At 32.7% G+C, this 25,950-nt stretch overlaps 1 protein-coding gene across 3 annotated transcripts; it reads left to right on the top strand.

Annotated features, from left to right (window-relative positions):
- Nucleotides 1–8,205: 8,205 nt before the first annotated feature.
- LOC110666171 (tobamovirus multiplication protein 2A) lies at nt 8,206–25,567 on the top strand. 3 transcript variants are annotated; one of them, XM_021826575.2, is made up of 7 exons: nt 8,206–8,363; nt 13,769–14,079; nt 15,177–15,276; nt 15,729–15,809; nt 15,921–16,025; nt 24,334–24,540; nt 25,256–25,567. In XM_021826575.2, the coding sequence occupies exons 2-7, from the start codon at nt 13,844–13,846 to the stop codon at nt 25,361–25,363; spliced, it is 837 nt and encodes a 278-aa protein (XP_021682267.2). In that variant the 5' UTR covers nt 8,206–8,363; nt 13,769–13,843; the 3' UTR covers nt 25,364–25,567. The 3 variants fall into 3 exon arrangements, with proteins under 3 accessions (XP_021682267.2, XP_021682265.2, XP_021682266.2); XM_021826573.2 differs by having other exon boundaries at nt 15,696–15,809; XM_021826574.2 differs by having other exon boundaries at nt 8,237–8,363; nt 13,776–14,079; nt 15,696–15,809.
- The last annotated feature ends 383 nt before the right edge of the window (nt 25,568–25,950 follow it).

The raw sequence follows: 25,950 nt of genomic DNA, 5'->3' as shown, positions 1-25,950 counted from the left end.
TTTGACCAGATCTGCTTCAGAGTAATTATCACCTTAGACGGTTATTTTGGGTAGAGCCTATACGCATGTTTAGATTTTGTATTTTATCTATTGTACATAAGTAAATGATGTAATTCATTTTGTGATTGTAAATAAAATTGTAAATATTGTATTTGATTTTATATGAGTGAAATGAAGTATTTTATTTACTTGAAATGATTATGAGTATTATAATGACATGACATGATTTATGGAAAATGATATGGATATGGGATTTCAACAGGTAAATAATAGAACCTGCCATACACTAATAAAACAGAGGAGACTCTATTTGGGTCTCCATAAAAATAATATAGGATAAAAAAAAATTTCTATACGTAAGATAATATAACTAAATTAATATGATATAAGACAGGATAAGATAGGGTGCTCCGGCACCAAATGTAGCACACCTCACTCGACTACACTGTAGACTGGGTAAAGGGTGTTACACTTGACTTAAGTTTGATTGGCATTTGCTTGTCACTAATAGCACATGTAATATGCTGTCTTGTACACAACTTAACATACTCAACATCTCTTTTTAGGAGTGTTAAAAGATTATCCATAAGAAAGTTGGATATCATCCCTCTTAGGCAATAATCCTCTTGGAATTAAGCATGTTGAACCCTTTCAACATCTTTTTGAATTACAGACTTATAGGAGAATTTTATTTTTGTTATTTGTTCTATCTCTATAGATGCAAAAATAAGAATATAGGTTTCTGTCCCTAAGTCATAGATGGAGAAAGATCTATACAACTAAACTTTATAGTCGCTAGTATGCTAGTTGTTATTTCCCATTAATGAAATGTCATTCATACACAAGATTAGAAAAGAGGTCACTCCCACTAACCTTCATGTATTTACAAAATCCCTCGAAGTTTTGCTTAAGATCATGAATGGAACTCTTAAGTCTATACAATTAGGAACCTTTCCAAGATTATGTCTTCTTCCATGTTTCCATTAAGAAAGACAGTCTTGACAATTAGTTGCCAAAATTCACAATCATAATGTAAATATGTTGCCATTAAAATCTGAATGAATTCAAGCATAGCCCTAGATAAGGAGGCTTCCTCATAGTGAGCCTATTTCTTTTAAGTGAAACTCTTTCAATTGTTAACTTTGCACATTTATTAACACTTAATAATATACATAGATCTACCTTTATAATAATTAATTATGCTAATATTTATCATACATTAGGTTTAGAATGGAAAGTTCTTTATGTTTCCAATCATCATTTAAGATCCTAATGTATGATAAAAATAACATAATTAATTAGGTAAGATAATATTCTTAAATTACATTTAATTTAAGAACCTATTAAATTTATTCTTTAATAAATTTATTAATATTTTTATTCTTAAATTGCTCTTAATTCAGGATAATTTTTATAATCCATCTTTAACTATGTCTCGTGTTTCACTTCCTCCCTTAACTTCAATTTATTAATAAAAAAACTTTAATTTTGTTTCACACAAAAAAAAAATCTCTCTAACCTACAATGGTAGGTTTTCATATTAAAAAATCCCTCAAGTTATAGTGTTATGTCTATAAATGTAACTTTATATTTTCGGGTGAAGGGTAAATCCTCCTTTCCAAGAAGCAGATTGTTGTGATGATATTGAAATTTTTATAATAGGTCCCATGGTGGTTAAAATGGCTAGTGCTTTTTGAATGTGAAAGAAAAGTAGGTAAAAAGGTAATTCATTATTTTTTTAACCTAGAAAACTATTATAGTAAGTTAGAGGGATTTTTATGAAACAAAATTGAAGTTCATGGATTTTTTAGTGACAAAATGAATTTTTGTGACAAATTGAAGTTAATGGATGAAAATGACACATAAGGCAAAATTCAGGGATGAACTATAAAAATTATATCTTGATTCAAGAATCTAATAAATTTATGCTATAATAAATTTATTATTTTTCCTTAACCTGTATTTAAATCCTACAGAAAATAAGTAAATAAAGGAAAAATAATGAATAATAATATAATAAAATAAGTAATCAATATTTTATTATTACTCAAAAATAACATGTTCATAAATATTATTAATTTAAGAACTATGCTAGTCCTATAAATAATAATAAAGAATATAAGATTAACTCTTAAGTAATCTTAATATTTTTTTTAAAAAAAATATGATAAAGACACTAGATACTGGCAAAGATGCTTCTGGATCATCATACAGCTCATGTTTCAGTTCATTGTCAATCTTAGGCAACATTTTCTTAGCTAGTGATTTTCTTTACCTATAGATAGACCAAGTAAGAGACACATTGTCTTCCTAGCCATTTAGTTTTGATATTCCTTTATGAATTCCATTACTAGACATATATAACACCTAACAGATTTTTTTATCTCCCTTTTCTCAAGTGGAATCTAATATTACTTTTAGGTTAAGGCTAGGTAAGCTGCTCTTAGTGTCATATATCCCTCACTCTCCCCGTAAGTGACCTCTCGTCCAAATTGTCACACCTTACCCCTCTGTAAGGCATCACATGATCCCGTAGAATACCTAATGAACTACCGCACTTCACCTACCGATAACTCATTAAGTACCCTACAAGGGATTTTAAAACAATTTTCTTATTTTTTGATAAGTGGTGAGCATTTTCTAATAAGTACTTAAAACATGTAGTTAAACTAAAACTAGTTAATATTTTTGGCCCATTTTATTTTTGCGCAAATTTTATAAAAATTTTGACAGAGTTTCCTCTGTATTTTGAGAAACCAGTTCTTCAAATACCTGAAATAAAAGCACTTCCAATAATTTTCTAACCACTGCTTCAAATTCATACTCAATCTCAACCAATTTCTCAAATTCACAAGTTCAATAATTCTCAAAATACTGTCAATCAATATCATTCATATTTCAGTTGAAAAAAAACAATTTAGATACATTATTAGAACATTTACATTAAGAGAGTTTCAAAACCACAATATATATTACAACTTATACAAATTTTATACAAACTGCTCAAGACCCACTTTTACATGCCCATACATTCATGTGCAATATATACATCAAAAGGAGTATTTACAGTTAGGGTATAAATTATACCCGAAGACTTCAAGCTGATAACTCCACACACCTCAAGAAATTTCGCTTGTCGCTTCCTCTAATCTCTCAGATCTGCGACAAAGAATAAAAGCTATCGCTGAGTACTAGGACTCAGTGGTGCACAATATACTAAAATAATCTTTATGCAAAACTTAAAGCACATTTATTCAAAGATTTGGCTAAACATGAAAATTAAATACAAATCATGCATTGTGAGATTTTAAATGTAAACCAAGTTCATTTCAAAGTATCAAAACACATTTCACAAAACCCACAGATAGATCATGCCATTCGAAACAAATAGAATCTCAATAGAACGAGGCTAAAGAGAAATCACATGAATCTCAATAGCCAGAGGCTAAAGAGAAATCATATCACAAGGCTAGCTAGCTCAAATATATGGATATCCATTCACATCCTCTTCTACTGGCACACCTCAACACTTCTCCAGAGAAGGAATCAAAATTCGAAACTAATTACCCCCACTAGTCGTGCTAGTGAGGTGTTCAAATATATGGTCATGACACTGTGGTTTCAAAACTTATCTTAACAATTTGCTAAACATTGTCATTTCAAATATACACAATAACTTTCACAATTTAAATCAAACATCATAAGAATGCTATAATCCAATATTTCACATTATTCAAAACAATATGCAAAAGATGATTATAAAAGTATATGTTGTGCACAAACCTCAAACGAGTCGCCTGTTGGCCTTGACTCTACTCCTGGGTTCTCGTCCCAGATTCTTTTCCACTGAAACACGCAATTTTACAATGTTTCAGTACTAGAACGTAAAATAAATCCAAAATAAACTTAGCTCCACATTTACCTAGCTCTAACGTGTTAAATTCGACGTTCTCGAAATTTTGTGTTTCGGGTTACTATTCACTGCACTATTCCAGTCAAATAGTTGACTTTTTAAGGCTTACTAGGTATGGGAACTCTAACTTCACCCACATACCACATTTTGGTCATTAAACTTGTTGGTTTTGGTCATTTTCTCAAAGCTTAGGTCATTTTGGCAAAATTGCCAATTTTCGGTTTTGGTTCTCCGAAGTTGTACTGTTCCATTGGTCGATCTACTGTTGGAATTTGACAAAACTTCCTTCATAGAAAATGTTCCTTATTGTCTTAAGTGTATTCTCATTTTTGGATCACCCCAATCGGAGTTTTGTAGCTCAAGTTATGGCCAAAATAAAATTACTGTTCACATGCAATCGCTCATGCCGCAATTTTGATCTCGCGCATTTTTGATCCAACTTTGCTCAGTAATTTGATCAAGTTAAGTCCATAATTTGGTCTAACTTTCTTCATATGAAATGTTCTAATATGTCTTATGTTTCCATCGGTTCAAGAATCGCCTAAATCCGAGTTTTCTAGAGAGAGTTATAGCCCTTCAAACATTACTGCTCAATGGTAATTCTGCAGAGTTGCAGGTTTGATAAGTCAACTTTACTCAATAATCTGATAGGTTAATGGCATAATTTGGGGTGAAGTTCTTCACGAAAATTTTAGATCTATATCTTATCTAATTACGGTTAAAATTTCAGGTCAATTTGACCTACCTAGCTCGAGTTATGACCACTGTTCATTTGGTCAGTTTGGTGCAGTGGCAGCCTGCTCTCATTTCACTTTGGTCAATTGTTTCACTGAGTTGTGGTCAGTTTTTTGCCATGGTTCCTTAATGAAAATTGTGCTATTTTATGTCTATTTTCATCCCCAATTGGTGGCATATCAATTGGACTTGTAAAATTTGAGTTTTGGTCCTTCAAAGTGGGTTTGGTCATGCTGCCAGCAGCATGACCATTGGACCTACGAATTTGGTTCTCATTCCAACAATTCCCACACATCTCTTTTGGTCATTATTGACCATTTTTCAGTCCACAATTGGTCAAAGATATCATTTATGCATTTCTCCAAAATTTTGCCTCAAAACCCTAACATTCAAACCCTAGCTCTTCCATCTCATGCATTAAATCACAACTAGTGCACTTAACCTTAACCATTCAACTAATCAAAGCTTTTAAACTTATTCTAATGCATCAAATTCATGTAAATCATACTCCTCTCAAGCTACCCGAATTTCAGTTTGGTCCTTCTCCCATGTTTTTATTTCATTTCATAACTTCTAAGCTCATGTCAACCATTGCATATGCATTTAAAGAAGTAATATAATGAGTTAACACACTAACCTTTCTTAAATCTTCAAAACCCTAACTTTTGTTCTTCTTTCTTCTTGTAATCTCCTTCTTAAGTTGTAAGAACAAGCTTTAGGGAAGTTTTTAGGGAAGTTATGTGAATTGAGTGAAGCAAATTCAAGCTTAGATGTAAGCTTAGATGAAGAGAATTCATGGAGGTTTTTGGGAAGGGAATGGGGCGGCACAATGGAAGAAGGAAATGAGGTTTTTAATTTTTTTTTTCTTTTCTTAACTTTATCTTATGGAAGACCACAAATCCCAATTTAATAATTCACTTAATTAATTTGTTTATGACATCATTCATGATGTCATCAACTTTGACTTTTCCATATTCTTTCTCTTTTTTTTTTCTATTTATTTTTTTCTATTAGTTCTTTAATTTAATTCTCTATTCCAAAATTTTCTTTTCTGTGATTTTATTTGACAGTTAGGTCAGGAGTCAGCTCTCGGGGTCAATTGACCAAATTGCCTTTCGCCGATTCATCCCGGTTTGCAAATAATCCAATATTTCTTCCGGCTCCCTGACCTAATTATTTGACTGACTTAACAGTTCTTTTTCGTGATTTTCTCTTTTCCACTGTGTTCATAAGGGTCCTAAGGACCGCAGCGTCACTTTTTACTGTTCGAAATTTGAGTTGAAAACGACTTCGCAGTCATTCCTGAGGAGGTCACTCATCGCTGTGACTCTCGGCTCGTTTAACCTCTTATGTTCTGTTTTTCTTATTTATAGTTAACTAATTAAACATTACTAATTATTTGTGTTTATGGCTTCTCAAATTGTCTTAAGTGTGGCCCTAATCCCATTAATTGTCCAGACCGACACCGGTCACCGGAACAATGAAATATACCAGGCTATATAACGGGGGTGCTACACAAATAATTAATTGTATATTCAAATTCATCGTAATAATGTGATTAACAAGATGCTCTAAATTATTAGAAGTATTATTAGGATCTATCTCTAGAGTGATTAACTCTCTAATCATCATTTATACTTTATTCTTTTGTTGAGTATTAAAGATCTTGTGAAGGATTCTAACAAGACGAATCATCTTACTATGCATATACTGAAAGCAATTTAAGGTTTAGAAATAATATTTATTTTCTAAAAAAATAAATATTATTAATAAAAATAATAATAAAAAAATTTAGGTGAGTGAAAAATAATTTAGAATAATATTTAAATAATTTTGATCACTTTGAAATGATTTTTAGATAATTAAAGTAAATTTAACGAAATAAAATTAAAATAATTATCAAAAATCAAAAATAATAAAATAAAAATTACTATAAATTAAATTTTCATCACCAATTTTTTTAGGATCTTGTAGAAATTTTTTTCACTAAAAAAATCTTGGAAAACTATTTTTTCAAAAAAAATATTTTCTACTTTTCTAATTTTTTTTTGAATAAATAATAAAAAAAATATATTTTGATTTGTTTGGGTTGGGTATTTTCTTAAAAATTACGATTTTATTCTAAAATTTTGGGGCGTACACACCCTAATTATGACTGAAAACTCATTAAAAATAGTCTTCTTCAACCTTTTTTAATATCAAATTTTAGATGACTTTTCTGATAATTTTGAAAAATCATAACTCTTTCATTTTTTATCCAAAAGATACAAATAATATACCTATGAAAAATTTCTCATGTCTATTTTACAATGGTATAAAAATTATACATAAATGATAAATATATAGAGAGATATAATTGCTCAAAGTTGATACAATAAATATGTTTCAATAAATTCAAATTTGCAAAAATAAATCACATATTTAATTTTAATCACCCTACAATGTGTTTAATATGTTGAAAGAAAACAAGAAAATAGTTCTAATATCAATGTCATACACTAGCTCTAAGATCCACTTTGTATCACTGGTTCATAATTGATCACATGTCATACACTAATCAAATATATAATTCACAATTTATATATACCTTGTTTGCAGTGAATTTCCACAAAGATAGTGAGGAAAAAAGAGTACTTTGATAAGTATCACCTTAGGACCAAATTTCCACCAAGAAAGCACACAAATATTACTTCTAGCTATGGGCATAATGCCACCCATTAACTGTCACGAATTTCCTGCTAAAAAGAAGTATTTATATCTCTTTTAAGGGTGTCCAAAAGTTTGGTTTTTAGGAATTATCAAACCCATCGGCCACCTCCAAAACCCGTCCCCTTCCCACCCAGCACACACACACATATATTATTGGGGAGATTTAAAAAACTATAAATTTAAATTTAAAATAAATATAAAGGCTAAAAAAATAAAAATTTGAAATAACAAAATTAATTATATTATCTGAAATTCATTTTTAACATAATAAATTTTTTATGGAATATTTACCTAAATTTCAAATTTAATATTTGAAATTAAAATTTCAAATTTAAATACATTCTATACGCCACATAGCAAAAGAATTCTATCCTACTGGTGAAAATTATACTAAGTTTGAATTAAAAGACTATTTAATCACCAAAATAAAATATTTAAATTTTTATTATTTTTTAAGACACATCAAATATTAAGAGCAAGTATTAATTCTTAAATTTATAATTTTGATAATAAATGTCTAAAAATTTTATACTTTAATAATTAAGTTAATTAATTATTTTAAAAATGATGACTACAATAATCTAAAGAATATCTATAAATGAATTTAAAATATAAAAATGAATTTATATAGATCTAAGTAATAAATTTTAAAATTTAGAGCTTTTAATTACTATATTTATAAATTTTGTAAAAAAAAAAAATTTTAAATTAATCTTAAATTTTAACTAAAATTATATTTAATATAAATACTTAATATAAAATTAAAACATTTATAAAATTATAAAATCACATAAATGTTTGATGTTTTATATAGTTGAAAAAAAATATGAATTAAAATTAAGGGAGGCGCCCATGAGATAAAAAGGGGAGTGGAAATATGAAATGAAATGCCAAAACAAGCAAAATGAGAAAGGTATCTTAATTTCAGCTCACTTTTTGAATTTCCCAGACTCTCTCAGAAACTGTAAAACCTAAAAAGTCGCAATCCGAGAAATATTTGAAATTCGTAAGTAAAGTTTTTTTCAATTCTCTGTTTATTCATATGTGATAGTAATCTTTTTTCGATCTCCTGATTATCTTGACTTGATCCGAAGCTAAATTGCTATGAGATTTTTTCAATCAAAATTTCTTAATTTTTATTTTCGATTATTGGTTCTAGTTTAGGTCCTTGTAGTTAATTGAATGAATTGAAATTGATGCTATGGAAGTTGATTGCAGCCTGCAAATTCTGTTTAACATATACCTGAAGCTTTGTTTGGTTGCTGAGAAAACCTGGGAAAGGAAAACAAAGTAAAAAAGAAATTTCGGATTTAGTTTTTCGTTTTTCCGTTGATTCATGACTAACTTTATCTTTTTTTTTTTTAATTATAAAAAAAGAAAATTATGTTGTTTTTTTTAGAAATTGAGTGTGAAAAATTCAATTCAGCAACAAAATAATAACCAGAGAAATGAAAGTGATGACACAAAGATTTCATGTGGTTTGGCTTTCATCATGTGGAATTGGAGATTACAAGAGACTATCTCTTAAAATATCCTCACTGTCCAAAACTCAAAATAACCTGTGTTTCTCTCACTTTGAAAAATGCTGATTGATATAAAGCTTTTCTCAGATTGTCTGATTCTGGAATGAAGAAATGTTCTATTTATAGTAGTAAGTGTCTTAAGGAAAACCAATCATCAAGATTAGGATAACTTGGTCTATATTAAGAAAAGATAATTATCATCATTCAAGATGATGTTGTAATCTTGACGTGGCTTGTTGATGGGAATTGAGATAGACAAGATAAACCATATCTATCAAGTTTCCACCTTAGCTTGAATTTTCCACACGTGAAGCATTCTCTGATTGTCTTCATCGAAACTTTACTCAAGTACTGTAGACACCAATCAAGTTTAAGCAATTTTTAAATTTGACTGTTGGGAGAGGTTTCATCAACATATTTGTAGGATTATTAGTTGTTGAAATTTTCTTAACTACAAATTTTTCTCTAGATATGATATCTCTGATAGTGTGGTGCTTCACATTTATGTGCTTAGTTTTCTCATGATGCATATGATTCTTGGTCAAATGAATGCCACTTTGACTATCACAAATATGCAACAGTAGCATCTTGCTGTAAACAAAGATCAATAACCAAACCTCTAAGTTATTAGCCTCTTTCAAACACCCTTTGTAACTGCAACATAATCTTCTTCAGTAGTAGACAATGCCCCAATAGACTAATAGAACTCTACCTTCAATAGTGTATTTGCATCCATGAGACTCAAAGGTGCCTAAAGAGATGACATTCCTTTGCAAATCAGGAATTTGTTTGACATCAATCAAGGTTTTGATCATATCATCTTACATTTTAATTCGAATTGTGCCTTTACCAATGTACTGACAAGATGTATTATTACCCATCAAAACAACACCACAATCAATATATTCATAAGTGGTGAACCAATCCTTATGAGGCCACATGTGATGGATACAACCATAATCAAGAATTTATTCAATTTTAGAATTAGCATCAATCACTAATGGAACTCACCAACAATACTAGCTTTGGTAGATTTATTAGACTATTTCTCCCTTTTATCATTTTTATGTTGCTTATTCTCAATTTCCAATAGTAAGAAATTTCATGCCCTTTCTTTTTATAATAATGAAAAATTTGTAGTTATAGCTTCTTGACTTAGATATACATTTTGACTTGTTACCGTTACTTTCATTGACTTCACGCTCTAACCATTAAACCCTCTACTTGTCCCTATGAATGAGGTTCAAAATCAAACTTTTCTTGGGACAATAAACTTGATTTGACGTCTTCAAATGAGATTGACGATTATTATAAAAGCATAATCTTTTTAAAGTGACAATTTGAGGGTGGTAGTGAACATACTAGCAAAAAAAAAAAAACTTTATCATTACTTTCAACATGTATATTTTTCAACTCAATTAATATAGAATTAAATTCATCTAAGTGAGATTTTATAAGTGCACCTTCAGCCATGCTGAGAGTAAACAAGTGCTCCTTGAGATGAAGCTTGTTGGCAAGACTTTTTGTCATGTACAAAGACTTCAATTTAAGCCACAAACTTGAAGTGGTCTTCTCGTGAATAACTTCACAGGGAACTTTTTTAGAAAAGCAAATTTGGATTGTTGGCAGTGCTTTCTCATCCAACTCATCAAATTCTGCGTCTTTCATAATAGATGGTTTCGTTGACTTACCAAGCAAAAGTTTTAGTGGTAACCCATTTTGGGTAAGGACTGCTTGATGTAGAACAAAAAAGAAAAGGATAAAGAAAGAAATAAATCCTTAGGGAAAGATAAAAAATTCTCAATAATTTTATTAATCTCAGTAATAAATATAATCCTAAGCTACTGAATAATAGAAAATTAGCGCTATTTATAGAGCTTACAGTCCTAATCAATTTAGAAATGAAAACCCTAATAAACTCTAATTAGGAATATTAATTAAGATAAATTAGGAAATAATATACCTAATAATAATAAAATTCCTAAACAATAAAACTCTTTAAATTTCCTAATTCTATAATAATTAAAATTCCTGAATAAAATTGCTTCCTATGCTGCATCATTCTTCTCTGGTTGGAAAAAGCTTGACCTCGAGTCTTGAAGTGTGAAAGGATCAAAAACCACGCGAGGAGAGCACACAATCTTGTTCCCTTGGAAGACAACATCAAAATTAAAACGAAGAACTTCACGCTTTCTTTTGCATCTTTGGCAACACCAAAACAAATAAAATGAAATAAAACAACAGTTGAAAGGTTCTTCAAATCAATATGAACAACTGGATTTTCTTCAATTTTCATTGAAATTTTCACGGCTTGCGTAGCTTCATTAGTTTCTTGCTTTAGAATGGGCTCTTCAACATGAGAATGTTCAATACTCTAATCTTTGGATTCTTTAGTCTGATACTCTTCAAGCTTAGTTTCTCCAGGTTACTTTTTTTGATTCCTCATTATCTTCTTCAAGCTACTTGTCGAATTCTTCTTCTTGTTCATCTTTAACGTCAAGCTTCTTTCCTTGATTTACAATTTGAATTTCTTCTTTAAGCTCTTGTAAAGCTACTGATAATTCATTAAGCTCTGCTTACTTTTGAGAACTTATCAAGTTGTACATTCAATTCTTTCACACTTGAAATCACAAGTTCTTTCCTGCATTTTTCAAGCTGTCTTTTCTTGACTTGTAAGAATTGTTGTAAATCTTCATATTTCCTTTCTTTATCTAGTAAAATCTGTTTGGCCTCTTTACATTTACCACCTACGAAAGAACACTTTTCACGATTACATCTATAACTATAATTATCTATCCAATGACATAGAGATAGTAATTGGCCCTTATGAAATCCAATGTCATAATTAATTTCTTCGAAAATATTTTTGTAATAATTGATCTCCTCTTCTGGGCTCTCAATATAAGTTTCTATGGTATTTGAATTAAGAAAACATACCTCACTTGAAGAAAAAGTCAAAATTTCAGCAGTTTAGAGTAGCTTTTGTTGTGAAAGGAGGTTAAAAATGGAACCAAGACGTTGAAATTAGCAAAGGAGGAAATTGTCTGTTTTGTTGGCTGGAATGCTAATGTGGCGGTGTTGTGGCCAAAGGGAGATGACATAGCAGTTGTTGACGTGGCAGAAATAGATGTAGTTTAGGTGCTTCTAACTCACAGTAAGTTGTGTGAGCTTACCTTGCCTGCCCAGATGGGTTTGTGACCCGAAAGGGATTCTTCCAGTTGGAAAGTCGGATGGCAGTTCTGACAACAGAGATGAGTAGATCGGTGGCTGGAGAAGGGTTGTGGAGGGTCAGATGGCCGAAAGATGTGAAACTCCAATCGGTTGAGATTCAGGTTGTCAATGACCTATTTGGACCTTGAGTTCTAGGCGACATTCGACAACCGAAGTTGAGAGGAGGGTCGCTTAATGCCGGCGAGGCAGCTAGCGGTGGCAGTGTGGCTGTGGAATAGTTAGATCTGTGAAAGGGTGGGTGACAACGCTGTTTCTATTTGTTTCTCACAAATTTTTTTTCTTTCTTTTTTTTTTAATTATAAAAGGCATTATATTTTAATGGATGCTAAAGGGAAATTTTAAGGGGAAATTAGGATAGAAAACACAGATTGGAAGTTTGGAAATTTCATAGGATGCTGTGGGAATTTCTTACCAAATTGATGTAGAACAAAGAAGAAAAAGATAAAGAAAGAAACAATTCCTTAGTGAAAGAGAGCTAATTCTCAATAATTTTATTAATTTCACTAATAATCTTAATCCCAAGCTGCTGAATAATAGAAAATTAGCTCTATTTATAGAGCTTATAACCCTAATCAATTAGGAATATAAACTCTATTCAACTTTATTTAGGAATACTAACTAAGATAAACTAGGAAATAATAGACCTAATAATAATAAAATTCCTAAACAATAAAAACTCAACTCAACTCAACTAAGCCTTTATCCCAAAGATTTGGGGAAAATTCCTAAACAATAAAAATTCTTTAAATTTCCAAATTCTATAATAGTTAAAATCCCTAAATAAAACTCTAAGCTTCTTATATTGCATCACTGTCATCATTTGAACTCCCCAAATGCTGAAACTAACATGGCCATCAAATTTCTCGAGATCGATTTTTGTCATGGTATGAACTTAATTGAATAAATAGGCTATGAAGCCATTTTGTTAGAAATTGAGCTGAAAAATTCAGTTGAGTGACAATAATAATAAGCAGAGAAATAAAATGACGATATCAAGATTTTACATGGTTTGGCCTTCTAGCCTACGTCCGCGGGCCAGACAATCAAAAGAATTTTCACTATGTGAAATATGAGATTACAAGAGACTATCTCTCAAAATATCCTCACTCCCCAAAGCCCAAAACAACTTGTGTTTCTCTCACTCTAAAAAAATGCTCTTAGAGACAGAGCTTTTCCAAGATTGCTTTATTTTGGAATGAAGAGAGAACGGTCTATTCATAGTAGTAAGGGTCTAAGGATAACCAATCATCAAGACGAGGATAACTAATAATCAAGATAAGGATAGCCATTGATCAAGGTAAAGATAACCAATCATCAAGATTAAGCTAACTTGGCCTCTATCAAGAAAATATATTATCATTTCAAGACGAAGTTGTAATCTTGATGTGGCTTGTTGATAGGAATTGATATGGACAAGATAAGCCATATCTAGCAGTTTCCTCTTTTTCACTTCTTACAATTTATTTTTGGAACTGGATCCTGATTAATGAACAATCTAAAGAATTTGGGTTGACTTTATAATTCCTTAATTTGAAAAATTATTATTTTTTTGTTGTTTAGATATATCTTTTTATGATCTGTGATTTAATTTTGGAATGTGATATTTAACCTTTAAAATTTATCGAACTGTAGTTTTAATGTTGGGTTTCTAATGAAGGTACTAGGTGACTGAGTTGATGAAATAGAAGGGACTGAGCTGAAATTTTAGGGATCTGAGGAAGCTGTAGAGAGTATGGCTTGTAGAGGGTGCTTGGAGTGCATACTGAAGCTCCTCAACTTCTTTCTGACCCTTGTGGGTCTTGCCATGGTTGGTTATGGGATTTACTTATTTGTTGAGTATAAAAGAGCAGGTGATGATGTATCAATGGCTCCTGTGAGTGGTGGTCCAGGTTTGATATATCTTGGTCGTCCAATGCTTATAGCTGTATCATTTTTGGAAAGTATCCTTGATAAGCTGCCAAAACCTTGGTATGTTTCCTTTATTTATTTATAATTCTTTTTGTTTTTGGTGAGTTTAAATTCGTGATGGTTCAGTTGACCTTGATTTCATTGTTGAAAACTTATTTGTATGGTTTGGAACTGTAAAATCTGGATGCTTTGGTTATCATCAAAAGGGATGTTGCGGTAATTTTGTTTAGGCTCTTGAGAACATTACTAGAGCATGGGGTTGGTACATTCCTTAGGGCCTCCATTGGGGCATGATATAAGGATAAATTAATGTGGGAACCATTTGTTGGAATATTTGAAAGATGGTTAGCTTGATGGAAGAGGCATTACTTATCCGAAGGAAGACAATTAAACTAACTTTATTCTTAATTACTCCTTCAAATTTTTTGCCTATTTATTTGTTGTCCATACATATGAATGCAAATGAGGTTGCTTTGGTAGAGTGAGAGATATGAATCCTTTGTGTTCAAAGTGAATTTGGGAAAGGATAAAATTATATGGTGTCGATGAAAAAAGGGATTTTAGTGGAAAGTCTAATGCAAAGAAGTGCCTTCAAAAGTATCGTATTGTGTTGTACATATGCAATGCATGTTTTAATTTTTTTTTTAATTTTATTTTCAATATATTTATTGTCAAATTTAACTTATTTTGTATTTATTAGCTTGATGGAAAGAGATTTCTGATTTATGAATTTTATCATAGAGTGTTGAAATCACAAAATTATAGGATAGTATAGTCTATTATTAGTAATTTTTTGCTTTAGGATTTCAACCCTTCTTGCTTATGATGCAAGGGTTTGATTTAAATTGAATGTCATTGTATTGCTAAATATGGTTGCTTTTATTAGGTAAACATAGTTAAGTTTCAGTTCTTAATGACAAATTTAAAATTTCCGGTTCTTAGATTTTATATGAATTATGAAAGCATTTGATTTGTTAGCGTAAAGAAGTGAACCAGCAATACTTGTTACTAGGCATATGGTTTTGTGCGGCTTATGAGTTATGAAGTTACTAAAGGAACCTATCCTGGCTCTTGATTAAATTCAACTTTTGTGTTTTTTAATTAATGGATTCTCCTTGATCTACCAAGTTCTAATATTGATCCATTTTCTTCTGCAGGTTTATTTACTTATTTATTGGTGTAGGAGTGGTTCTCTTCATCATCTCTTGTTTTGGTTGTATTGGATCTATAACACGGAATGGATGCTGCCTCAGTTGTGTATCCTGATTACAAATTTTAGGCTATAACTTATTAGAACTAATATTAGAATACTTGTGTCTATACGATAGCCTATGTCATTGTGAAGATTATCAGCTGAATTATGCAGTATGAGATTGAGATGTCATCTTTTCATTTAATTCTCTCAGTTCCCTCAAATTCTCAAAATATGCTATCACTATATAAAAAGTCAAAGCATAAAAGAAATATTCTCCACTTAACCATCATTTTAGTTTTAGATTTTATGCATCAGTTCTACCTGACTTCTAAATTTTGCGTAATTTGTTTCCTACTACTGAAATATGATAAATTTGTTGAAACCTTTACATTAACTTCTATGTTTATCCAAAGGGGATGCCTCTTATTGGATTGAAAAATATTTGGTACACTTTACATGGATAAATTTCCTGCCTTTTCAGTTTATGATGACTGATTTCCTTGAGCAAACACAGTATTCAGTATTGGTTATCTTGTTGATATTGGTAGAATTGGGATGTGCAGCCTTCATTTTCTTTGACAAAAGTTGGAAAGAAGTGAGTTTCTCTCTCTATTATTATTATTGTTATTATTTAAAAGAAAACAAAAAAACTGATTTGCAAATCTTGACATTTGTATCTTGGCCATGCTATGATTTTGTTCTTCAGGAACTTCCTACTGACAAAACTGGTGTTTTTGACCTGATATATGATTTCCTGACAGAAAACTGGAATATTGTGAGGTGGGTTGCTCTTGGAGTTGTAATTTTAGAGGTAAGCACAAAATAATATTATTTGGTTTTGTTAGGCATTTGATATTACCATAAACCGATCAGCAGATCAGACTGAGTGATTGTTAATCCTTTCTATGAGCTTCAAGTTATGTGTAGTCAAAATGTTAAAAGATAAGTAAAAGGAAAAAGCATATCTAAATCAATCATGCATGCCTTCATCATTAGTCAGCTGTGTTCTGGATCATCTTTTCTTCTCTGATGTAAAATAGGCCTCATTTTGTTTGAGAGAAAGCATGATGGAATTCTTTAACAACATAGTGCAAAGTACTTGTCAAAACAATTTATATTAAGTTTATGGAATTTTGTTTTCGTTGATAAAATGAAAATAGTTTGTGAAAGGAAAGAAAAGCATGTAAAGTATTTGTGAATGGGGACAAATGCAAGAGAATTTATTATGGCACGAACTTCTTGTTAGAAGCTTTCACTGAAGTTGCTCGTGGGTCCTGATTTTTCTAGTTGTAGAAAGAGATGTAGAAAGAGATGATTCTCATTGATTTCAATTAATCTGTACATGGGTATTTATATACAATTGATTCCTATAATTGTGTTATACTAATTAGGAAGAAATCCTAAATAAGAAATCCTAAATAGGAATACAGAATACAGAATATACACAGAAATAATATAATGATTGACTTTCCATAACACTCCCCCTCAAGTTGGAGCATAGATGTTAATCATGCCCAACTTGTTACAAATGTAGTCAATCCTAGCTCCATTCAGAGCTTTTGTGAAAATATCTCCTAACTGCTCTCCAGTTTTGATATGTCCTGTTGAGATGATCTGTTGTTGAATCTTTTCACGAACAAAGTGACAATCAATCTCAATATGTTTGGTCCGCTCATGAAATACCGGATTAGAAGCAATATGGAGAGCAGCTTGATTATCACACCACAATTTCGCAGTTGGGGGTCTTAAAACTGTCTCATCTAGTAATTGAAATATCCACATTACCTCACATACCGATTGTGCCATGGCTCAGATTCGGATTCAGCACTAGATCGAGAAACTACACACTGCAACTTGCTATTCCAATACACCAAATTACCTCCAACAAAAACGCAATATCCAGAGTTGACCTCCTATCAACCTTAGATCCAAATTTCGGCATCAAAAACATTCAACATTCAAATGCCCATGATTACCATATAACAAACCTCTTCCCGGAGCTCCCTTCAGATAGCACAAGATTTGTCCCAAGGCTTCCCAATGAGCAACAGCTTGGGGAAGACATAAACCGACTTACCACACTAACGGCATAAGCAATGTCGACGAGTGACAAGAAGGTAGTTCAATTTTCCTACCAATCTCCTGATTCTCTCGGATCTTCAAACAACTCACTATCCCCTGCTAACAGTTGTAAATTTGGAGTCATTGGTGCACTACAAGGCTTAGCACCTAATTTTCCTGTCTCTGTCAATAGATCGATGACATATTTTCTTTGAGACAAGAAAATACCCTTCTTACTTCTCATAACTTCAATACCCAAAAAATACTTTAATAATCCCAAGTCTTTGGTCTGAAACTGGGTTTGGAGGAAGGTTTTAAGAGATGAAATACCCAGAGTCACTCCGTGATGATAATGTCATCCACATAGACTACTGGAGAATTAGACCACCTGAGTTGCTTATAAAATACGAGTGATCACACTTACTCTTTTGCATACCAAATTCCTGTACTGTTTCACTGAATCTCCCAAACCAGGCCCTAGGACTTTGTTTCAAGCCATAAAGAGACTTCCGAAGCCTACAAACTTTACCCAACTCCCCCTGAGCAACAAACCCAGGTGGTTGCTCCATATACACCTCCTCCTGAAGATCACCATGAAGGAAAGCATTCTTGATATCCAATTGGTGCAGGGCCAATCATATGTAGTGCTAAAGAGATAAACAAGCGAATGTATAAGTTTAGCTACAGGAGAAAAAGTGTCGAGTAATCAACCCCATATGTCCGAGCATATCCTTTTGCTACAAGGCGTGCTTTTAACCTAGCCACGTAACCATCAGATTTACTCATCAGAATACCCATTTGCAACCAATAGCTTTCTTACCGGTGGGCAAAGGCAACAGTTCCCATGTACCATTAGCATCTAAAGCCTCCATTTCTTCTTTCATAGCAAAGACACCACCAGGATGAGACAAAGGCCTCACCAGATTAGGGAGAGGAACCGAGTCTAAAGAAGTAACCAAACACCGAGAACAAGAAGACAATTGATTATAAGAAACAAAAGAAGAGATAGGGTAAGTACATGAACGTTTACCTTTACGAAGAGCAATGGGTAAATCTAGATCAGAATCATGATCAGTATGAGGTACAGGTTCTCCCAACGAAGTAGCTAGTGGAGGATCCGAGTCGAATCTCCAATCTCTGGAATAAACATGAACAACGGAGGCCGAGTAGGTCTAGAGACGTAAGAAACAGTGTGAGAGAGGACTAGACATTGATTGGGCAAGATATATTAAGATATCATCCTCCTCCCCCTGACTCTCATACACAGATGATTGAGAAAAAAATGGAGTGGACTCAAAAAATGTGACATCTGCAGAAACAAGATAACGATTAAGAGTAGGAGAGAAACAGAGGTACCCTTTTTGAATCCGGGAGTACCCAAGGAAGACACATTTGAGAGACTTTGGATCCAATTTAGTAACTCATGACGAACATCACGTATAAAACAAGTACAACAAAAATACGGGTTCAACAGAAACAAAGATTTTGTAGGAACAAAGCGGTATAAGGAATATCCCCATTAAGGATGTAAGACGGCATACGATTGATCAAAAACATGCCGTAGAAACTGCATCCGCCAAAAGTGTTTAGGAACTTTCATCCAAAAGAAGAGCACGAGTTACCTCAAGAAGATGCCGATTTTTCTTTCGCCACGCCATTTTGGGATGGGGTATCCACACAGAAGATCGATGAAGAATGCCATTTTGTGTCATGTAAGACTGAAATTGTGCTGAAAAATATTCTTTAGCATTGACACTTCATAATATGCGCACAGAAATAATAAATAGAGTATTGATTTCAATACAAAAGGCACAAAAGATAGAAAACAACTCAGAACGATTCTTCATTATATAAAACTAACAAACACGAGTAATCATCAACAAAAGTAACAAAATAACGAAATCCAGCTTTTAGAAGTAATGAACAAGGACACCAAACATAAGAATTAACTAACTCAAAAGGGGATGAAGCCCGTTTATTGACTCTAGACACAGAAGGCAATCGATGATGTTTTGCAAACTGACACGACTCACATTCTAGTACTGATAAAGACTGAAACTGAGGACACAACTTCTTCTTGGTAGACAAAGAAGGATGACCCAATCTACAATGAGCTTCAAGAGGTGTTACAGATCTGGAGCAAACAAGCGACGCGGTACATGATTTTCGAATGTAGAGACCACGACTCACGTCCTCTACCAATAATCGCCGTCGTAAGATCCTGAAACAAACACCGATCGTAAAAAGGAAATAGAACAATTTAAGATGCGAGTAAGTTTACTAACAGAAAGTAGATTAAAAGAGAAATTTGGTAGACACAAAGCAGATGACAAAGAAATTGTGAAGTCGGATTCGCGATTCAGAACCCATGACACAAGAAGTAGAACCATCGGCTAAAGTAATGAGAGGAAGTGGGATTAGGTGAAAGCGGATAGAAGACTAGAATTACTGTCATGTGATCTGTTGCACCGTAATCAATAACCCATTTGGATGAGGAAGACACAAGGCATGTAGTGGATTTACTCGACTCGTGATCGCGATGATAGGGAACTGGTAGGCTTTAGAGATGCATGATACTCGGAAAACTGTGCAAAATCCTATGAAGATACCAAAACAGATTTCTCAGAGTAATATACCGTAGAATCCTCTGCTGCCATATTTGCCATCTGTGATCGCTGATTTTTCCTCTGAAGCTGCGGACAATTATATTTTGTATGGCCAGGCTCATGACAATAATAACAAATGACTCCTCTTGAGTCCTGATTAGAACTAGCCTCTCCATTACGCTGATTACTTCTGTTGCCTGTAATTCCTCCTCTACTTCCTCTTCTATTACCCTGTTGTCCATTTGGATTACGGCTAATAAGAGCACTACTGGCAGGCTGTGAAGGACCCGTGTGAATGTTTCATGCAAAGAGGAAATCTCAGAACTGGAAAGAATCTGAGATTTAGCAGTCTCATACTCTGAAGGAAGGCCTGCAAGAAAACTCATAACAGCCAGTTGCTCCCGTTGGGCCTGCTGAACTTTCACATCAGAACTAAAAGGCAACAATACATTAAGTTCCTCATATACCCGTTTAAAATCCATAAAATAAGCCGTGAGAGACTTATTATCTTTCTCAGCACGGTAGAATGCCTTACAAACATCATAAATACGGGAGATATTCCCTTTACCAGAATACAGAAAATCTAAGTAATCCATCAATTCTTTAACAAATTCACAGTGATTAATTAAACTAATTACCTCACTGTGAATCGAGTTCCGAAGCTGCAAAAACAACCGAGCGTCCTCCCTTAGCCAAGTTTGTTGTGTATCATCAGTAGGTGGATCTTTAGTAAGGTGATCATCCTTATCAATGCTACGCAAATAGACCCTAACAGTCTTACTCCACTCCAGGTAATTTGAACCATTAAGTTTGTGTTCCGTGATCTTAGTCATCATCGGAATCACATCAGAAATAACATTCTTATTGTCTGCCATTTGTTGAGACAAAGAAACTAACCAAAACGCTAATCCAAAGTGCTGACAGCAACAAAATAATCCAAAATCACAAATCAAGTAAATACCGAAATAGGATCTGAGAGCCAAACCTCAGAAGTCCTTTAATGGTGTACTGGATCGAACAAAGACACGGTGGTGGAATGAGGGGATTGAGGCGGCGGCAATGTTGATCGGAATCGAAGCGGCCGGTCGGCGCCAAGGTCTCTCTGGTGGGTGGTGAGAACAAATAGTCACCCTAGATGGCCTGCTCTGATACCATGTAGAAAGAGATGTAGAAAGAGATGATTCTCATTGATTTCAATTAATCTGTACATGGGTATTTATATACAATTGATTCCTATAATTGTGTTATACTAATTAGGAAGAAATCCTAAATAAGAAATCCTAAATAGGAATACAGAATACAGAATATACACAGAAATAATATAATGATTGACTTTCCATAACACTAGTAAATGATCCTTTTTATCTACTGATATGTGGTTTATTGAATTCTTGAGTTTTTTTCTTAAAATTCCTGTGTACAATTGATTTTTTAGCTGAAGTCCTTATTGTATAGAACAAGTTCCATGTTGACAAATCAACAAAGCTCTTATGAAAATTCTTTTTTTTCCCCCTTCAAGATATAAAGATTTTGGTACAGCATCAACTATCTACCCATTAAGAAGACAAATTGAATGGTCCATATTGTCATAAAAATTTTCCTTCTAAAGCACCATTTCATTAAAGGTAGGCTGGATAAGGACGTTCCATGTCAATTGCGGTGGAAGGAGTCTTTGTACTGAGTGTGTATATTTTATGGAAGTTCCATCTCAGATGAGAAGAATGATTCTTTATACCTCTTATGCTCTTTTTCTCCTTGACATGTTAATCATATCTTGCTTTTTTTTTTCTCCTTTTTTTCTAACTTGCTTATGTGTAATTATGGTTGAAAATAGTATAACTTAGAGCTTACACAATTTAGATCATTGTGTCACTAAATATAGTTGACTCAGAAAGGTATTACTTTATTATTTGCGATTTGGCTTTTGAATTGTAAGTAACATAATTTTGATGGGTAGTTTTCACTCACCGTCCCTCAACATTAATGGTTGTTTCATTTTTGTTCTTCAACTTCTATTTGTTACAATAAAATCACTCAACTTTAATTTTATTTCAAAACATCACTCTTACATGCAACAGCTAGTTTATAAGTTAAAAAATATAAAATTACCATTTAGCCCTTTATCTCAAAAAGGAATTCACTATTTTACCTCTTTTCCCTTCCCTTGATCTCTCATTTTTATGGTCAAATTAATTAATGATTATTTATCAATAAAATTATTTTATTTATTAAAATTATTAATAAAATTATTAATTATATATTTTTATTTAAAATTAAATATTATTAATTTTAATTTTATTAATTTAAAATTTATTAAATTAATTATTTTATTGTACTCTCTCTCTTCCCTTTCCCTCCCCTTCTTTCTCTCATTTTTGTCTCTTATCCATTCTTTGTCTCCATCTCCATCTTCATATCTCTCTCTTGAACAGATAATTAAAAAAAAAAAAATTGATCCTTAAACATAGTATAAGAACATTATGAATTAGCAATGCAGACCATGCGAATAATTTTCAATTTCAAACTAAAACAACAATAAAATTAGCAACCCAGAATATATATATATATATATATATATATGCCATCAAAATTCCATATGACTAAGAACAAGGTAACTCAAAAACCATAACATTAAGACAATCATAAACACTGAAAAATAAAAAACTAGAACACCAAGAGAACCTCAACACTTAAAATTCTTAATTCCCTAGCACAAAAACAAATCAATAACTGTACAGCAAAATCCATATAACCAACAAACCCAAAAAAAAGAAAATGAGAAATAATAAGCAACTATTGTAACTGGTGGTTGCCGACGCTGGTGAGAATAACTCAATGTCGATCGCAAATGGATATGTGTGAGAGGCTTTTCAAAGGGCAAATTCGCTCATCATAGCAGTGTGGGAATCCCTTGGCCTTCTAAATTGATGAATGATAGATGGGCTTTAGAGGTGACAACAAAGCAGATGGGTCTGATTGCAATGTTGGGGTAACACAAAACAAACAGCTTAAGCATAGTGAAATGACGATTTTAAGAAATAAATGATGCACACTTCATGTAATCAACGAGGAAAGCTGGATGGCATTGGGTTTTCTTGACTCAGCATGGTTCTTTGAAGGAAGATTTGGAGAGGGGACAGAGGTATAGAATTTGGAGAGGGAGCAGAGGGATAGGAAATGGAGAGGGGGGGAGTGTCATGGGTTGCACAGAAGGAGAAGGGAGGGGCCTGAAGGTGAGGGGCAATTCAGTATTTTTTTTTTTTTGCTTTAAAGAAAAGTGAGAGTAGATTAATTCATAACTGGGAAACCAGTTGTTGTAGGTGAAGGGGTTTTTTTGAGACAAAATTAAAGTTGAGTGATTTTACTTTAACAAATTAAAATTGAGGGATGGAAATGAAACAACCATTAAAGTTGAGGGACGGTGCATAAAAATTACCGTAATTTTGACACTTAGACAAGGTCAGGCTTAACAAGTCTTTTGATCGCAATTTAAAATTAAATAGAAAAGTTGAAAGTTTTTGACCTAAAATTATGTAATAAGGATGGAATTATGTTATTTTTCTTACTTGCAAAACTCTTTCAGGGGACTTTCATTTAGTCACAAATGATCACTCAACTTGCAAATATCTCTTAGTGTCATGAGGTAAATACATACTATATGCCTTATAGGATAGTTGTAGTGGCCTTTTTGCCTGCCATTACTTGAAGAAAATGGAAGGAAATCACTGTCCTAGGTGCTACATAGTTATGCTGTAAAACGTCATTTTTTTTGTTTATTTTATAAAGCATCAATTTGCAAAGTCGTGAATGGAAAAAGTAGATGCCTTTTAACTACTTGATTGTGGCACATTTATTTTTTTGTTAATCGAAGATTCTATTTTCCATTCAAGTAAATTTAGTGATCTGATTCATCAGTCTCATTGGAAAGCAATGTAAATCTGCAAGTTGATTGGTCTGGGTGGGCTTTTAGGTTAGTTTGATTTCGATCCAACTGAAATGAGCCTAAGATTAATTGTTTTGAGTGTAGCTCTAAACTGTATAATGTTGAGTTAAGATTGACTTGAGAAAGTTTATGGTTCAATTAGACAGTCATATTACCTTGTGTAATATGGCTACTTGCATTTCAAATGATTACCTAATTTACCTCATGCATGGCATTTAGTAATTAAATGTAAATGAAAAGAATAAAATTTTAATTCCTGTGACCTTTTTATACAGTATATAATAATATCTGGCAGTGTTTTTCCTTAATCCACATGGTTTGTTGGTGTGAATCATTAGAGCAACATTCTGTAATTGCTGAAAGGGGACTGGCTCCATATAGTGAATTTGTGATTTTGACCTCACAAGCTCTATTTCTATATTTTCAACTACTAATTGAGAAATTACCTCCTCTTTTTTTTTTTTGGCGCTCTTATGGCTCATTTATAATGAATCATCATACAATTTCAGGCTCTACTTTTCGTGTTAGCCCTTATGGTTAGGGCTGCAAACAGGCCGGCAGATTATGATAGTGATGATGAGCTAATTACCCCAAGACAGCAGAGGCAGCCTTTGCTTAACAGGCCACCAGGTCCTGCAACAGGTGTGCCTGTTACTGGTACCCTTGATCAGCGACCTAGCAGAAATGATGCTTGGAGCACGCGTATGAGGGAAAAGGTATGATATATTCTGTACTAACTTTTTGGTCTTAGAGAATATATGTGTCTCTCTGGTCATCTTGAGTATTTTTATGTGGCTCTGTCCAAATATGCAAGTTATACAATGTTGTACATGACAAGTTAATTTTCATGAGTTGAGTTTTGTGATTTTGTTCAATATTATAATAATAAACTATTCATGAATGATATTCATGAATGATTTCTTTAATTTAAAAAAAAAAAATTTTCCCCTTTAGTTTACAAAATTTATTTTGTGATGTGAATTTTGTTTCCTTTTGTTTTCTCTCACATTATTTCAGAATTCTCCTGATGTTATGATGGAAATTTGTCTTGACTCATTTTCTTCTTTTATCTGCAAAATTCCATTTATTTTGTGGTTAAGTTATATGTATATGTTTGCATCTTGCTCAAGCTGCCAATTCTTGAATGTCCATTTAAGATGATTTTATCAAACTAGCATTTTGTAATCAGGGTAAGGATGATTTTTTCCTCCTCTTCTTTTATTTTATTTTTATTTTTGTTATATCTTATTATCCGGTGGGCCAAGCTTTGGCTCTGTAGTCTGCACTGATTACATGCGGACAACTAGATGATTATCTTCATGTTACATATATTTTTTAATCTCCTCTAGTTGAAGATTATTTGATGGGTATCTTTCTCATAGCATCTAGTTCCTAATTCCATCACTGTGCTTTTGTTATTTTCATGTCTAGTATGGGCTTGATACTTCCGAGTTCTCGTACAACCCATCGGAACTCCACAGGTTCCAGCAAGTGTCCACGCAGCCCGCAGAAGAAAGGAGCCGATGCACCATCATGTGATAACTTATGGGTTTGCTGGGATTGGTTTTTGCGGAAGAATTTCTTGGACAAGGGCGTGAGTTTTTTTTATTCTGGGTTTGTGTACAATAGACATTGTTCAGGAGTTTTAACCCATCCTTACCCTTCTTTGTTTATCTTCTCAAAAACTTCCTTTCTTTCTGTATGCATTGTTATTAATATTCAAAAGCGTTGTCCTTTTTTTTATTATTATTTTTTTTTAATTCTGTTTCTGGTAATTGATTAATTCTTTGTTCAATACATTCTTTTGGTTATTGCACACGTACTAGTTAATGTGCGAAGTGCAACAATTTGGCTGAACCCTTGAAAGAAATTGTCTACTTTCAGCCTATTGGGCATGATGGTTTTGCCCTTGAAAAGACGCCTCATGAGGTTAGTTTTTAGACCCTTTGACCTCTCAAGTCCGCACCCGTTGTGAAATTTAACACGTTCAAATGTTCCATTGACAAGCTCTGTAATGCTCTTGTTAGAGGTGCCCCCGAATCTATATGGCAGTACTCCAAGCGTACTCTCACTTTTTTTTGTTTATCTTTTTATTTTCTTTTGTTTTGAAAGTAATTAGCGAAATG

This window comes from Hevea brasiliensis, chromosome 18, assembly GCF_030052815.1.
Source record: "Hevea brasiliensis isolate MT/VB/25A 57/8 chromosome 18, ASM3005281v1, whole genome shotgun sequence".
Taxonomy (NCBI): Eukaryota; Viridiplantae; Streptophyta; class Magnoliopsida; order Malpighiales; family Euphorbiaceae; genus Hevea; species Hevea brasiliensis.
The sequence above is the reverse complement of the archived record's forward strand: the minus strand, read 5'-3'. Positions and strand labels throughout refer to the sequence as shown.